The sequence below is a fragment of the Myotis yumanensis genome, unplaced genomic scaffold (assembly GCF_028538775.1).
Source record: "Myotis yumanensis isolate MYYU_CA2020_CCGP unplaced genomic scaffold, mMyoYum1.0.hap1 SCAF_18, whole genome shotgun sequence".
In the NCBI taxonomy this organism is placed as follows: Eukaryota; Metazoa; Chordata; class Mammalia; order Chiroptera; family Vespertilionidae; genus Myotis; species Myotis yumanensis.
The window spans coordinates 14,786,378-14,802,227 of NW_027223769.1; the positions used below are offsets into that span (position 1 = coordinate 14,786,378).

The following is a 15,850-nucleotide window of genomic DNA, read 5'->3' on the forward strand; positions in this document are numbered from 1 at the left end:
TACGTCCTGAAGGGCTTACTTAAGGAAAATCAGGCTGAAGCTTCCTTGCTAACGTTAGGAGGGAAATGTGGAAGAACAGGCTCCAATACAATCAGTGATTATTAACGAGAAGAAAATTCGTATCTTCCTCTGTGTGCTCATAGCTCAGGGTATTACCCAGCCTATAGGAAACGCAGTGAGCAGAGTGGACCGGTGTCTCTAAAAGCATCAGGAGAGCTGGAAAGGTCACCAAATATCTGGGAAGTGAGTATGTGACACATGAAAGCTTTCGGGTTGAACACGCATATCAATGGGGGAAGGCAGGGTTCCATTTACCAAACTATGAAAACGTTTGCGTCTGATGAGGCACCCCTGCATCTGTATTCAGACGCATCCAGAGGTAGCCGTACAAATAGCTCTGTAAGTGGGAAACTAGGGCAATGGTTGCAGAAGTGACTGGTCTAAATTTAGCTGGAGGCCCAGGAATGAGATCTCGGGTTTCTGGTATCCAGACCTTGGAATGTGGTTTCTGAGGGCTTAATAGGCTCTGAGAGGTGGTCACTGAAATGCCAGCGTACTCACGTCTGCGTAGATGTTGGTGCCAAACACAGGAGCCCAGTAGGATGGCTCGTCTTTGCAGTGCGCCGGACAACGAACTCTGGAAAACAAGAAGCATTTGTGTGATGGTCATGGTCAGCGGGAAACAAAACTCCTTGAGAAGCAGCTGGACCTCTTTCTTTGAATTTCAAGATGTCAGTTCTTAGATGGCAGGAAACTATCATACTGTTTATTCTTTTTTAAAAAATAAAAGCCCTGGCCGGTGGGTCCGTTGATTAGAGCATCATCCTATATACCAAAAGGTTGTGGGTTCAACCCCTGGTCAGGACACATACCTAGGTTTCCGGGTGTGCACAGGAGGCAACCAATTGATGTTTCTCTCTCACATCGATGTGTGTGTCTCTCTCTCTAAAGTCAATAAACATATCCTGAGATGAGGATTAAAAAAAGAAGAAAAAGAAAAATATATACTCCTCCCACTCTAGCAGTGGTAAAGATATGTTTCCTCTTCTTAAATAGTTCATACAGAAATTAAAAACCCCATACCAAAAGACACTCACAGACAACAAGGTGAGAGGGGATACACATCTGAGGGAGGGAAGTGGGGGACTGTAAAAGGTGGTCCCTCCCATCCTTGGGTGTTGGCCAGTTCATACGTGGGCACATTATGGAGATTATAATCAATAGACTTTTTAAAGGTCACTTCCCCGTGTGGGGGAGGAAAGGGTGGAGGGCCCTCACCTCCGTGAGTCACGGACTATTCCCGGGAGGGGGTGCCGATAACCTGAGGCGGAAAGGCGTCACGTCACCGCCATGTCAGCCACCACATCCCTGATCCCCGCCCTCAGCGCAGGGGATGAGGCGCTGCCTGGAACTGGGGATGGGTGGGCCCAGCAAAAGGCAGGAACTCCGCTTAAGAAAAGGCCTTTTGTCTTGATCTGGAACAGTGCACCTCAGCGGGGGCCGAGGGAGGGAGGGGAAATCCAAAGGTGGCCCGGAAGCCACCTGGCCCCAGGACAGCAGGATGGCGGGAGGGAGAGCAGCCAGGCAGGAGTGAGGGCCTGGTTGGCGCGGGGAGGGCGCAGGGGTGGCAGAGAGAAAGAGGGTGTGGGTGAGGGATTTCGAAAAAGAAACCAGAAGTCAGGTAAGAACGTTCTCTCCTAGATCTTCTGGAGTGGCAGGCCAAAGCTGACCGTTTGCATAGGTGTCCTATGTCAAGTTTGTCTTTTTGTGTTTTATTTGGTTGAGATCACTTCCTTCCGCTTCTCTTTAATATTTGGGGAAATCTACTAAGAGGTTGCTATCCCCACTTGAGCATTTGGTGGGGAGAGAGTCAGAACGGCGGTGGTGATGGTCGTGGTGATGGTGGTGGTAGGAGCCTGTGAGAGAGCTCCAGAGGAAGGCGAGTAGCAAAAGGGAGGAGTCAGGGCCCCCTGTCCAGTCTCTAGCCTCCTGTCCCTCGCCCACTCCCTCCGTGGGCTGGACTCTGCTCGCACCTCAGGGGTGTCCACCTGTCAGTTTTCAGCTCAGTCTTTCCCTGGGAGAACCCACAAGCTTCCAGGCCCAGGATAAGGGTTCACTGGATGCTACATCACCAGCGTCTGAGAGGACCTTGTGGGCACTTCAGACACAAATGCTGCGAGGACACTCTTTATTTTACGTTATGATGCATCCTCCTCCAAAATCAGCCACTTAAGGTTTGGAAGATGCGTGTAAACCTGGTCCTTAAACACACGGTGGCACATCCGCAGAATGGAACACCATCGGCGACATGAAGGAATAAACCGGACACGCTCAACAAACACGAATGGCTCCCGGAGCATGCAGAGCGTGAGGGCCCGACACAAGGTCTGCACGCTGTGGCGCTCCACTTATAGAAATCCCACAAAAGGCAAAATCAGGGTGACAGAAGGAGATGGTGGTTTGTGGGGATGTGGGAGGGGAGAGGGAGGGGAGAGGGAGGGGAGAGGGAGGGGAGAGGGAGGGGAGGGCCTGACCACAGGGAACTTTCTGTCTCGATTGTGGCCAGGGCTGCACGACTGTGCATTAATCAAAACACGTTGAATTGTAAACTTATAATGGGTGAGTTTTAATGTGTGCAAATCATACCCCCCAAAACTGGGTTTTCATAAGCTGTTTCTAAATTGAGGCATAGAAAATATCACAGCCCCAGCAGAGGAATCAACGAGCCGATTGAAATGGACCAGCAGCGCGCAGCCTGCAAAGTTCTAGACTGATCTAAGAGGTCACAGTGACAAATCTCCAGGTCGGCCTGAGGGGCTTGGGAGGAGCCATGTGGCGAATGAAGTCATTTCTACATGTGTGAGCACTCCGACCAGTGAGGGGAGGAGCAGCAAATGGACAGCTAAGTTCCCAGAACTGAGTCTGGGACCAGCTGCCCACTGAGCTCAGCCAGTAGCATCTAATGAGGCTGGTCCCTGGCTGGGCCATCCCAGAGATCCAGCTCTCAGCAGTCAGGGTAGGGTCCCCGGGAATCTGTGTGTCTAATGCCTCTCAGACTATTCCAATGTGCAACCAGGGCTGAGAACCAGCGGTGCCAGGGAAGGTCGAGTGGCCCTTGGCTTTGAACACGAATGGACTGCTTTCCTGGGCATAGGCATTCAAGGGCCATATCCGGATCTCCACTGTACTTCGCTGCCAGGAGATGACCCCCAACCCAGCACGGCACCTTCTCTCAGGCCCCATGTTTGCAAACCCAGATGCCAGTGGGCCTTACCTTGGGCAGTGGGTCCCTGGCTTCTCAAATGGGCAGAGCTGAGCGACGGTGGTGTAGCAGTCCAGGTCTTGTACTGTGAACAGGAGCCATCAGGAGAGGGTCAGGTCAAGAGCTAGACTGGGCCTCGGGTCACCCGCCTTTGAAATGGACTGCCTGACACCTGGGTTCTAGGGGTTCACTGAGCCCTCCAATAGGGCTGGTGAGAACAGGTGCCAAGTCCCAGCGCTCCTGGCACTCCACCTGAGACCACTCAAGGGATGAGACAAGCCCATGCCTGAACGTGTTTACTGGCCAGGGATGCTACCACCGCAGTAGCTTCTCCGTGGATCGACTATACTTCTCATTTGCAGAGTGCTTTTCGATTTTGAAACCTTTTCCCTACTTCGTCATGTTGGATCCCCATGGCAGGTATTATTGTAATTATAAGAGGAAACGGAGGCTCAGAAAAGCTGAGACCTCGCAGGACATGGATGAGAATTCAGGTTTCCAATTCCTGGGCCTACAGCTGTTTCAAAGGAGGCCGGGGACTCTTTTCTGCAAAGTCACGTGTTTAAACAACAGATGTAAGAAAGTGGTTCTAATACTGACCACCTGCTGTGTCTGACAGCATGTCCCCATCTAGTCCAGAGCTGAGTAAACTCTTGCTTAAAAGACCAGAGAGTAAATATTTCCAGCTTGGTGGCCCTATGATCTATGCTGCAAAAAAACCACACATAGACGATGCATAAATGAATGGGCATGGCTGTGTGCCAATAAAACTTTATTTCCATAAACAGCAGGATTTGGTCTGAAGGAGGTCGTGACTAAAAAGCATGCTCTCCCGTGGATGCATCCCACCCAACCAAATGAACATACCCCACGTTTCCCTCTCTTGTCCATGGCAGACATTACTAATCTATCAAGCTCTGTTTTCTGCTGAGCCCAGAATGAGGCCCTAGCATCCATCTCAACACAATGCTCTAGGAACAGGTAGTCACTATCAAGCAATAGAAACTGATCCTCCCTACGCAACCTATTAGCTACTCCAGACCCAGGTGTTGGCGTTTCTGTGACATTCAGCCAGAATGCCAAGCCTGTGCTTCTGATTTAGCTCTCTGGGGCCAATGCCAAGTTCAGATATGTTTAGGAATTAGAGGACCGATTCCTAAGAACAGCATTAGTAGCAGGCAGAATAGACATTAAATCCATAACGGAGGGGAATGGCATTTCCAGGGAAACCCAAGATAACCCATGTATTATGGTCACATAAAAAAAAAAAAAAGCCACCAGCTTACCTTTCACTTTTGACACCGTGAATGAGCTGGATGCCTTGTATTTGCTATAGAAGGAAACATTCGGTAAATGCAAACAGAATGGCTTGTGCACTTGCTCCCATGTTTATTTTATTTACAGCTTCAATGTTTCATTTCCCTACTTATCTCCCACCAACCTGAAGGCCCTGAGAACACCTAGAGCAGGATCTAGAATGAACTTTCCGAACACAGCTCATTAACTTCTTTGGAGCAAGGACCCCTCAGGCAGCCCGAAGGAGCCCATGCATCCCTGCTCAGAGTGACAGTTTTAAAATGCATATGATAAATTGAAAAGACTACAGAAAAATCAGTTATTATTAATATCATTATCAAACGATTAAAACAAATTAGCATTAGAGTAATAGCCACACGTGTTATGAACGCATTAAGAACAGTTTAGAGGTGGGCCTCTAACTGCCATCGCTTCAGCGTAAGGAAGCAGAGACTGTTTTTGCGATGTCTGCAGCAAGTCCGCGTCCACCAGTGGAAGAGTCGCCAGTGCTGCTAACCTAGTCTGGTTAGGGGCCAACATTCATAATGGAAGGACATGCTGCATTGCAATGAGAAGCTAATAAAAATAAAGCTTTAATTTGCTTTATGTTGATTTCGCACATTCCCTGAATTCTAAAATGTGAAGAGCCCATTCTAGGTGCAAAGCTGGGCATTGAACGAGAGGTGGCTCTAGGACAAGCGTCCCAGGCAAGCAGGATCTGAACCTGGCCACGCCCACAGCCTGCACTGAGACTCCTCATGAGGTCGCCCAACTGGCATCTCTGTGAGCACCTCCTTGACTTTGGCTGACAATTCCTTGCTCTTTTTTTGTTTTGTTTACATAACCCTAGGTCCTTAGCTAAGATGGAGAGGGGGTACTCGGACACCCCTTGAAGAGCTGGACCTTTCAGAGAGGATGTCTCCTGTCATTTTTGAACGCTCAGAGTGGCCTCACAATTCGCACAGGACATGCTGCCTTGAACAATCACGGAGCATTTGCTCGGTGCTTCCTTGTTACAGACGCCGGGCTAGGCCCTGACACGCTGTGCCATCGTGGATTAGTGGGTGTCAGCCCCGGGGCCTACCATGGTCCTCATTTACAAATGAGGGTTCGGCCACCCAAAAGAGATGAAGAAACCGCCCAAGGTCATGCACAGGGAAGAAGCAGAGCCAGGTCTGTTTGACCCCATGACCACTATTGGGCTTTATGGTCCCAGGTCACTCTAGCGGCTAGCCTCTTGTCCCATAGAGGTCAACACATGGCCTCCTCGCCGAGCCCCAAAAAATCAGAATAGCCAAGGACTGTCTGGCCCATCCACCAGCCACATACCTTATGTGAGAAACATTATCGTGAAAAAAAAAAGTAAGTATGTTTAAAAAATGAAAAGCCTCATTCTTGGGAAGAAAAAGTGCTAATCCAGAATTAGCCTATAAACGCAAAGATACCATCAACTGTTAGTGATAACGTGTCTGATGGTTCTTGGGGACAAGGAAGCAAGGCAAAGCGGAAGCCGAAACCCAACCAAACGAGAGAGGGAGAGAGAGGGAGGGGGCGCACACTACCGGAGTGAAAATATGCTGAGCTGCCTACGGGCAAGTTCCGAGTCATGGGCTAAGGTCATCTCTCAACAATACTTTTATAACTAGGAAACGTTGTAAGGAACCCCGCTCACAGAATAGTTACCTCAGAGACTCCATGCCATTTCTCTCAGACTTGACGAAAAAGGGGACCCGCCCATTCCTGGTGATGTCCACCAGGCCTCCTTTGTTGTCCAGGATCCCGTAGTGAATGGCGGCCCGGCATATGCTGGACGACTGTGGAGGGGAAGGCCGTGAGTGCCCGGAAGTGACCCTGGTCAGCCGTCCCCAAGATGCTTGTCTTCAACCCACAAGAAGCCAAACAGTCGTGCCGAAGCTCACCCCACCTCCGACTCCTGCCTCTCTCCAGAACACGTGCATCTTTGTCCCTGGGCTGCTTATCTTTAAAAGCCCATCCGAGGGGCTTGACACAGTAAGAACAGCGACAAACAGCCCTTCTCCCCACGCAGTGGGGCATGTTAACGCCATGTTAACGGGGCGTCTACACGGACACGGGGCTTCCCGAGGGTCGGCCCCAGTGCCCCAAAGTGGCTACACCAGTTTGTGAGCCCACAAACACTCACAGGTCATCTCTGCAAACGAAGGTCGGACAAAGGCAGGGAAGGGAAACCTTTTCCCCTGAAAACCACCAACCTTCTTTAAAAACACACGGCAGCAAGCCATTTAAAGAAAAACTGGCCACTTACACTTTCATAAAAGAGAGTTCCGAAGACCTTCGCCTTGTTGCTCAGGCAGCCTGCTGGGCACTGGTACCTGAAGGGAGAAAGGAAGCGATTTCCACAGGTGAACACGACTCCACATCGCCGTGCAATTACCCCTGTTTTCTTCAGCAGCTCTAGCATCACACGCAGAAACGCTCCGGTCATGTGGAATCCATTGTTTTCTGGCAAGTCCCAGATCGTCCAAGCTGAAGTTGATAGTCACGTGAACACAATTACAGGTTCAGTTTGGCCTTCGTAACGACTGCTTTCAGGTGCTTAATTTACATTTGTGTTTAAGGCAGAGATGTGACTATCAGTAGTTCTCAACCTTGGCTGCACATTAGAATCACCTGGGAATCTTTTTAAAATCCTGATTTCTGGGCCTCATCCTCCAGAAATTCTCTTTCTTTGTTATGGGGTGGGGCCACAACATTAGTAACAAAGAAACAGAATTTCCGGAGGATGAGGCCCAGAAATCAGGATTTTAAAAAGATTCCCAGGTGATTCTAATGTGCAGCCAAGGTTGAGAACCACTGCCCTAGAGAACGTACTGACTTTGGGAACTCATGTGAAAGCAATAACACACGAGATCACCTAAGCAGCATGAGCGAGTCAGTGCCTGGGAGAAGGCTGGAACCACGTCAAACTGCTGCCAGTCCTGGGAGATTCTGGACACTGTTTTTTTCTTTATACTTTGTTGTTGTGGTTGTTCTCCTGAGTTACTTGCAGTGAACAAGGATGCTTTTTAACGTCAGAAAATAAGCCCAGTAAATGTTATTTTTATAAAAGCACCAGGTCCAGAAACAGGATGTGCCAGATGGTGGGACGGCTTCTCGGCCAGACCTTGGGACACTGGGAACACTGGTGTGCACAGGTGGGGGTGAGCTATGCTTCTTGACTGGAGGTCTCGAAGAGTCGTGGATGGACCCTGGCCTTCTCCCTGCCCGGGGAGGCTCCCATCTGGGACTCTTTCGATGCTACCTCACAAGGGATACTTTTTAAACCTTGGCATTTTTCCCCATTGAGCACGCGGGCGTGATGCTGTCATCATGAGCTTGCGGGAAAGAAGTCCCATTGTCACAATGGGACAATCAAGAGCGTTCCTAACATCCTAGAGCCATGAGTATGGGCGTGGATACCCCTCGCCAATGCTGTGTGCTTTTTCCAAGTCGCCCAGCACACAGGGAGATGTGCAAATGTCCCCGACACTGCAGGGCACGGTTGCACCACCACCATTGCCACATCTTGCTCATCTCACCAACACATGGACAGTTGGCTTCTGCAGTACTTGCTGGCCCGCACCAGCTGCTCAAAGCCTCCTGAACAGCCTCATCCTGGGTTGCTAAAGCCTGTTTCCTGACACGCCTGCCCAAGGCGGAGCCAGGCGCTCTAGCGCACCCACGTCCCAGTCCCTGCGGCATCAAACGGAACCCGCGCCTTCTCTTCTCAGCGTGCGCGTTACATGACGCGATTCGGCTTTAGGTGAATGAGTGCCAGCATCCAGAGGAAGCCGAGGAAGGACCCCTCTACCAAGGACGTGGTTTTCCAGCCGAGAACCTGAGGTTCTGCGTGAGGCCGCTGCACCTGTTGGCCGTTCGCTGCCAGAAAGTGCAGCCCCGCAGCACTGCCCAAACCAAACTCCTTCTTCTTGGGACACATCCTTCAGCATCCGAGTGGACGGTACCTGATGACTCCGTCCGCCAGATGAATGCGTTCCACTCCCCGGGGCCACACTGGCAGCTCTTCCTCCAGCGGGGCCTCAGCAGCAGGCCTGCGGGAGCCACCGATGGCCACGGAGCTGCCACCCGCACATCCTAACACCACCCCAGCCATGATCCTCTGTGCACAGGACTGTGGACCATCGTGTGGCCCCCTCACACAGAGGTGTGATGGAGTCCCCAGTTACACAAAAACGTTGGTCAAGATTGTCACGTCTGCAGCACATGAGCCATGTACAAGTCTGGCATTTCTGCAGCTTGCAAATTCCTTTTGAGACAATAAGGCCGAGCATCTGTACTTTGAACACATCCTCCCGACGAGGGATGAAACACAACTGGAATGTATGTCCCAGCAGGAGGAGAACCAGAGCTTGGGACAACCGTCTAGGTCAGCAGTTCTCAACCTGTGGGTTGCGACCCCTTTGGCGGTCGAACGACCCTTTCACAGGGGTCGCCTAAGACCATCCTGCATATCAGATATGTACATTACGATTCATAACAGTAGCAACATTACAGTTATGAAGTAGCAACGAAAATAATTTTATGGTTGGGTCACAACAGGAGGAACTGTATTTAAAGGGCCAGAAGGTTGAGAACCACTAGTCTAGGTCAAAGGTTATCAATTAGGGGTGCTCTTGTCCTCGGGGGATGTTGGCAATTTCTGGAGACATTTTTGGGGATCCCAACTAGAGAGGTGCTGCTGACTTCCAGTGGGCGGAGGCAGGGGTGCTGCTCAGCCTCCTACACGGCACAGGGCCCCCACCACAGAGCAGTATCTGGCCCTAAAGGTCAGTAGAGCCAAGGCTGAGGAACTCTGGTCTAGGCCGACAGAAACCGGTCATCTTTGTGTGCCACACTCTTACCTTAATAAAGGTTGGCATTCAGAGGGACCTGAATTTATGACACAGAGCAAGCTGAGTTACCTCCCCACTCAACCCTGGGAGCGCACCGTTGTTGCTAAAAGTAGAGAATACCATCATTTTTGTGTGTGATTTTCTATCCAGCTTGGTTTGGGTGGCCACCCACTGGCTGATCATGACGTGACCCGTAGCCGGCAGCAGGGGCTGCAGGGGGCAGTGAGAGAGGGATCCCGCCCAGGCCTCACCTGTTGCATGTGGATCCCTTGCACTTGTCCTTCATCTTGGTGTCACACCTGACAACTTGGGCTAGGAGAGAAATGCAGAAATAGTCATCCCTGCAGGAACCAAGAGGATGAGACTGCGCTGGAAGACCCCGCCCCCCACGCTGAGGAGCTCTTTGGAATGTTCTGGAATCTAGGCCATTCCGGAGCAGGAGCATTGCCCAATGGCTGCAGGCTTCGGGGGGGAGGTTCAAATCCCAGGTCCACCACTTTAGAGTAGTCGTTTGGCCTTGGCCATGTTACTTCCCCTCTCTGAGGCTCGATGTCCGAGTGTGAGTAACGGGTGGAAGCACAGTGGGTACAGTGTCTGTGGCATCAAGTGAGAAAGTGGCTGTAACCTTGGAGGGAGCCTGGCACACTCTGAGTGCCCCCTGGACCCTCGGGCTCTGGAGAATAAGCCTGATGCAGCCTGGAAGCGGAGACCAGGCATTCCCACCTGTGCCGTCTCCCCCACAGCCTTTGCCAAGCTTTCCATTTTGCTTATTTTATGGGGACGTATAGAAGCCTCAGAGTAGTGTGATGGTTGGACAAAAAGACATATTATGATTTTGCATTATTAAAAGAACCAATGGAACCGTTTCAAACCTCTGAACAGAAAAGAGTGTCAATCTATTTCCTGGTCAAAGAAGCTAAGGATGGCTAAACAAGCAGCAAGTCTGGGAAAAGGCACTTGAAGCCCAAGAGGATAGAGTGGCTGTCAGGGGCGGGGGAGAGAGTAGTTGAAAAAGAGGGGATGGTTTCTGAGCAAGATGGGCACGAGGTGGGCCCTGCGCAGGGTGAGTCCAGTTTACGCTGTTCACGGTCTAGGGGAGGATCAGAGAGAACCAGGCCGGGGGCAGACTGCCCAGGCCCACTGCTGTGTCTGTAAGAAAGTGCCCTCCAGATCCCCAGCCTCCAGGAAAGGCGCCCAGCGGCAGTGTCAGGGGAACCAGAGCACTGAGCTCCAGCCGGGCAGAGAGCGAAGAAAGGAGAAGAGCCCTGTGAGGGGAGGTGTGCTGGGAACCAGGGGAGGGGGAAGGGCGACAGAGGTGAGCATGGGAGCGTTCTGGGACTTCCAGAAGTCTGGGGGAAACATCTAACTTCCCGCCCCAGGGGCTGTCTGAGGCAACTTGATGATCTCAAGTACAGGGAGATCCCCCGCTGACACCAGGGCCCACAGCACTGCAGACATTCCTCACAGCACCTCGTATTATTGCCCCATTTTATGGATGAGCAAATTGAGTCTCAGGGAGTCAAATGGTATCCGAGTCCCAGAGCTGGTGTGTGGAGAAGGACTGGGCTCACAGGCACTAGCCTCCACCCTGCATGCTCTGTGCTCTTCCTTAGAGAGCCTGGCGCTTCCAGGCAGAACCCAGTTTCAGCCCAAGTCCCCTTTGGAAGGATAAGGTCTCACCTTAAAACACCTGCCTGAGGGGAACTGTCACTCAAGCACAGCTCCTATAAATGGCTTAAAAATACCATTTTTTAGCAACACCTTAGAGTTATACTTCTGCAAGCTGCAGGCCACCCTGCTTCTGCTGTTTGTGGACTTGGAGCCCTCTGAACCCATCAGCTCCCCTCCCCCACCCACCCCGAAGAAAATGGGCCCCTTCAGAGGGGGCTCGAGGGGGCACCCAGGGCAGAGAGGGAGCCTGACTCACTCATGTAGCTCACGGTGGACGTTTTCTTGGGTCTGACCACCCTCGGCTGAACCCAGTCGTGTTTCCCTTCAGTCACGGGCGCTGTCTCCACCTCGTTCATCTCGTCTGTTTCAGGTTTTTGGACGTAAGTCCCTTCTTCGTAGTGAAGATAGAAGGAAAAAAAATAAATTCTGAGATTCAACAAAAATGCACTTTGCAAAAAACAACAACACTTGGAACCTAAACTTGTTTGAGGTTTAGTTTGACAAAGAATCATTTCAGTGGCAAAGAGAAAGTTACATTTCAGAACAGACCTGGCCAGGTGGAATTCTACCAGCGAGTGAGACGGACAGGCCCTGCTCACTGTGTCTGCTCTGGCCCCAGGGGCTGAGCAGGGTGAGAGGCCCAGCTCCACACCTGGATTATCATCATGGTTTCCTGTCCTGCCTCCTCCTGCACCATCATGTGCCCAAGGAAGTACATCCTCTGACCCCACACCATAGCTGCCCCCCCCCTAAGTTTTCACTGGGAGAAGGGCCTTCCTCGTTTGTACACCCATGAAGGTGCACGAAGACTGGTGTCAAAGGCCTTGGGCCCACTGCCCCTCATCTCCAGCACATCCTGCTCCCTTCTCTGCCCCAAGATCACTTAACCGAACTCAACTCCTTTCCTGCACTGAGGTGTGGCTACCCACTGACATTGCACCCATCATGTAGAATGAGACTGAGAGACCCGACTCTTGTTTTTTAAAAAAAGTGAGTTCATTGGGTCCCAATCTTTTCCCCACCCAAACATTATTTCTCCACAATGATCATGACAACCGTATATTAAGACATTCTGATTAACCGAACAGACTGCATTTCTTATAAACATCAGTTCATTTATCTTCTAGTCTTCATCACAAAAGATAACTATTCACTGCTGGCCAGAACCTGTCATCAGGTTACCAAACTGTAAATTTCAGCCAAAGCAAAGCAGAGGTTTGCTATTTGCATTTGCCTGAATGGCCTCCTCAAAGATCAACTGCTGCACATCTCTGCTGGGGGACCGTGGCACCTTTACCGCATGTGCCCCTGTCCCCCTCGGATGTCTGTGGACCAGGCTTGCCTCCTGCTCTCCCTCCATGAAAGAATCGACAGAAATGTGTTTGGGTAAGAAGGGCTTCAAGGAGGAGGAATGAAGCACCCTCGTAGACCTCTTTGTGTCATTGGATTAATAATATTCAAGTCCCGTCAATCCCTCAGCCTTGTTACTACTCCGTAAGGGCAATGGCCTCTCTTCTCCAAAGGGCAGACCGTGTTTTGTGTCTATACAAGACAAACATCGAGTGAAGGGCAGATGAGTGGTTCTCCAATACTTTTGGAGGCTGGAATTCTTTGCTTCTGTTTCATAGCCAATTCCCTTTTGTTCAACCTCCACCCCAGGCGAACCCAGTCCTGAGAGAATGGACGGGATTTAAGCTGGGAGGTGAACTGTGATCTTGAGCCCCAAGTCCAGTCCCTCGGGGATCATCCAGTGCTGCTTTTGGGCAGCTAGCTCACAGCCGTGACTTCACTACCACCTGCTTTCCTACCGTTGTGAGCTCCCCGAGGCCTACAGCTAACCTGTTTCACAGCCCTCTGGATACCCAGCTCCCAGCACATAGTAGTTGCTCAATAAAATTTGCTGAATGAAAGATCATTAACCCCCCCCCCCCCACCAAAAGAATTCTGTCTCTGAATTCCTTTGAAAAAAATATATTCCCCGTGACATTTAAAAACATTAAGGAAGGGAATTCTGAAAGTACCATTTGTAGCCAAGAGCTATTAGGTGAAATCTTTATGAAGACACCAGGTTTGCAACGCCATTTGGCATGATCATCCGTCTCTGGTCTGCCTTCCCGTCAATGTAGCTACTCAGGTTTGCCCTTCACTGAAAGCCAGAGCTGTCTCTAGAATAACCGGGTTTTCTTCCACTGGCCTTTAGGGTTTTTATACCACATAATCGTGGCTTTATTCAGCCGAATATAGTTTGGTAAGGCAGTCTAAAGCATTTGAGGGCTCACTATTTAAGAAAATGGGCAGACAGTCCTCGCCCTCAGACACACACATGAAAAGTGGAATGCTTGCCCAGAAGACCGGCTCTATTTGAGCACATCCTAATTAAGATCCCCTGTGTGGACCCGCGCAGGCCTGGGGAAATTCCATGCCCGAGTTCACGGCCAGGTTACTGTGCGCACTGTCCATCCCGGACCTGGGGTCTCGGGGCACATAGCATTGCTTACATCATTCTGCAGATGCCCACTGCAGTCTATGAGTGATAACAGCGCTCACAGCTAATGTTTCCTGAGCGCGGGCCTTTTCCCGTGTGTCCTCACAGCATCCTCTCGCTGCCCTGACAGACGTGATGAGCCTCATTCCACAGACAGAGAAACCGAGGCTCAGAGAGGCTAAGGGACCTGCCCAAGCTCACAGAGCTGAGAGTCAAACTGCCTTTCCCTGAAGCCCACACCCTTTTCACCACACCTGGCAAGGCGAGAGGGAACAAACCTCTCTTAAGGCCTGTCCTTATCCCTGCTCCATCTCCATTATAGGCCAGGCCCTGCCGTGCAGGCTTCATAAGTAGCTTATGCAGGTCAGTCACTTGACAGGAGACTTGCTGCATGGTTAGCTAGGAAAACTGGCACACCTGCCGGGTGAAGCTGGCGATTTTCCACCAGAAATAAAGAAACAAGTACAGGGGCTTCACTGGGTGGGTGAACCAGCATCTATTCTAAGGCATCGTTGTCTATGTTTGTTCTTAGAAGAAGTTGGCTCTCTTGGGGATGCGGGTATTGAAGTAAGATGACGTGAAGAACACGCCCGCTCCGTGCCCCCGGAGGCACTGGTGTGAACCAGCAGTTGTAACTACAGGTGGTCAAGGTTCAGGGAGAGTCTGGCTGCTGTAAGAGCAGGAAGGCAGGTGCACTGCCAGTCTGTGTAGTCAAGGAAGGCTCCCTGGAGGAGGTGTGACACCAGAGCTGTGTTTCTAAGGAGGAGGAGGCATCTGTCAGGTTCCAGAGATGGATGAGACCCCCAGGCTGGGAGAGGACCAATATTCCTCACCAGGGGATGAAGGACACTGTGCAGGCATAAGTACAGTCATACCTCCCACTTCTTCAAGGAGCTAACCACCTGTGTTTATAAAGCACTGACTATGTGCAGGTTGTTACGCTAGCAACTCACATCCTTCTCATTGCTTTAATTGTGGGAGAAAGGAGGCAGGGGTTTCCAACTCTAGTCCACAGGCATCCGAGGGGGGCGGGTTGCATGCTGTAAGGTACAATGGGGTCCCCCACCCACAGAGATGAACTGTGCATCAGTTCATCTTTGAGAAGGCCAGTCAGCAAATGCAAATAGCAACTCTCTGCTTTGCTTTGGCTGAAATTTAACAGGACTTTACTGTCACTGTTACAGGGTGGGAAAACTGAGGCCCCAAGAAGGCACGTGGTACGCCTGAGTCCACACAGCCTGCGACGGTAAACACGACCCTGCTCCACCTGAACCCAGACAGCTCTGGGCCGCGCACACACCGAGCCCCTCGCCGTGGGGGACTCAGGAGGCGCCCCAATGGGCATCCTCCCTTACAACCCCCAAATCTGATGGAGACTCAACCCCTGTGGGTGACTGGGTGCTGGAGGCTTCCTTTGGTGCGTGAACCAGCATCACAGTCTAGCTGTTTGTTTTTAATTCCTTGTTTGTTGTCTGTTTTATATCAAACTATCAGCACAGTCCCAGGGCCTGCCTGAATAGGGCCGTGGAGACGGGACCTGACATGCCTGCCTGTTGCCCTCAGCCTGCACTCTTCTCCTAGTCCTCCAGGCCCCCGGGGTTGACACCATAACCCTCTTTTCAGACAGGAAGACTGAGGCTCAGGGCCCCACCACTGGGATGGGCGAGGTTGATAGTCTCAGAGCAGGTTGCCAGCCTCTAAAACCCATGCTTGGCTCACAAATCCAGGGAGCAGAGGGGGCGTATCAGGGAACAGTTCATCAAAGACGGGCGCGTGGAGACAGAGAAGAGGATGGCCTGAGAGGACACGGGAAGCAGGAGAAATTCCATTTAGCAAACGCTTACGGGTAGATCAATGGAACAGAAGAGAGCCCAGAAATAAACCCACACCTTTATAGTCAATTAATATTTGACACAGGAGGCAAGAACACACAATGAGGTAAAGATAGTCTGTTCAATAAGCGGTGTTGGGAAAATTGGACGGATACGTGCAAAAAAGTGAAACTAGACCACCAACTTACGCCATACACAAGAGTAAACTCAAGACCATGCTGCCTCATCCCTCCAGGCCCTTGCACATGCTGTTCCCCCTGCCGGAAATGCTTTCACTTCTCTCATTACTAGGCTACGTCTTCTTCCTTAAGGACACCTGCGGGGGGAAGCCCTCCCTGGCCCCATTAGCCAACAGCCGATGTTCCTGCTCGAAGCTCCCGGCAAACAGTTACTTCCCCTGGAAGACGAGAATCACTCCTGGTGGCCATGACCC

The 15,850-nt window shown here is 51.2% G+C and overlaps 1 protein-coding gene across 1 annotated transcript in view; it reads right to left on the bottom strand.

Annotated features, from left to right (window-relative positions):
- The window catches only part of CRISPLD2 (cysteine rich secretory protein LCCL domain containing 2), a 65,167-nt gene that overhangs the window by 17,820 nt on the left and 31,497 nt on the right, over positions 1-15,850 (bottom strand). The window contains exons 7-13 of the mRNA XM_070398188.1: positions 11,357-11,491; positions 9,681-9,741; positions 6,843-6,909; positions 6,242-6,372; positions 4,549-4,592; positions 3,275-3,347; positions 562-637 (exon numbers count right to left, since the gene is read on the bottom strand). Coding sequence (XP_070254289.1) covers positions 562-637; positions 3,275-3,347; positions 4,549-4,592; positions 6,242-6,372; positions 6,843-6,909; positions 9,681-9,741; positions 11,357-11,491 — 587 coding nt within the window. The remainder of the gene's footprint in view (positions 1-561; positions 638-3,274; positions 3,348-4,548; positions 4,593-6,241; positions 6,373-6,842; positions 6,910-9,680; positions 9,742-11,356; positions 11,492-15,850) is intronic.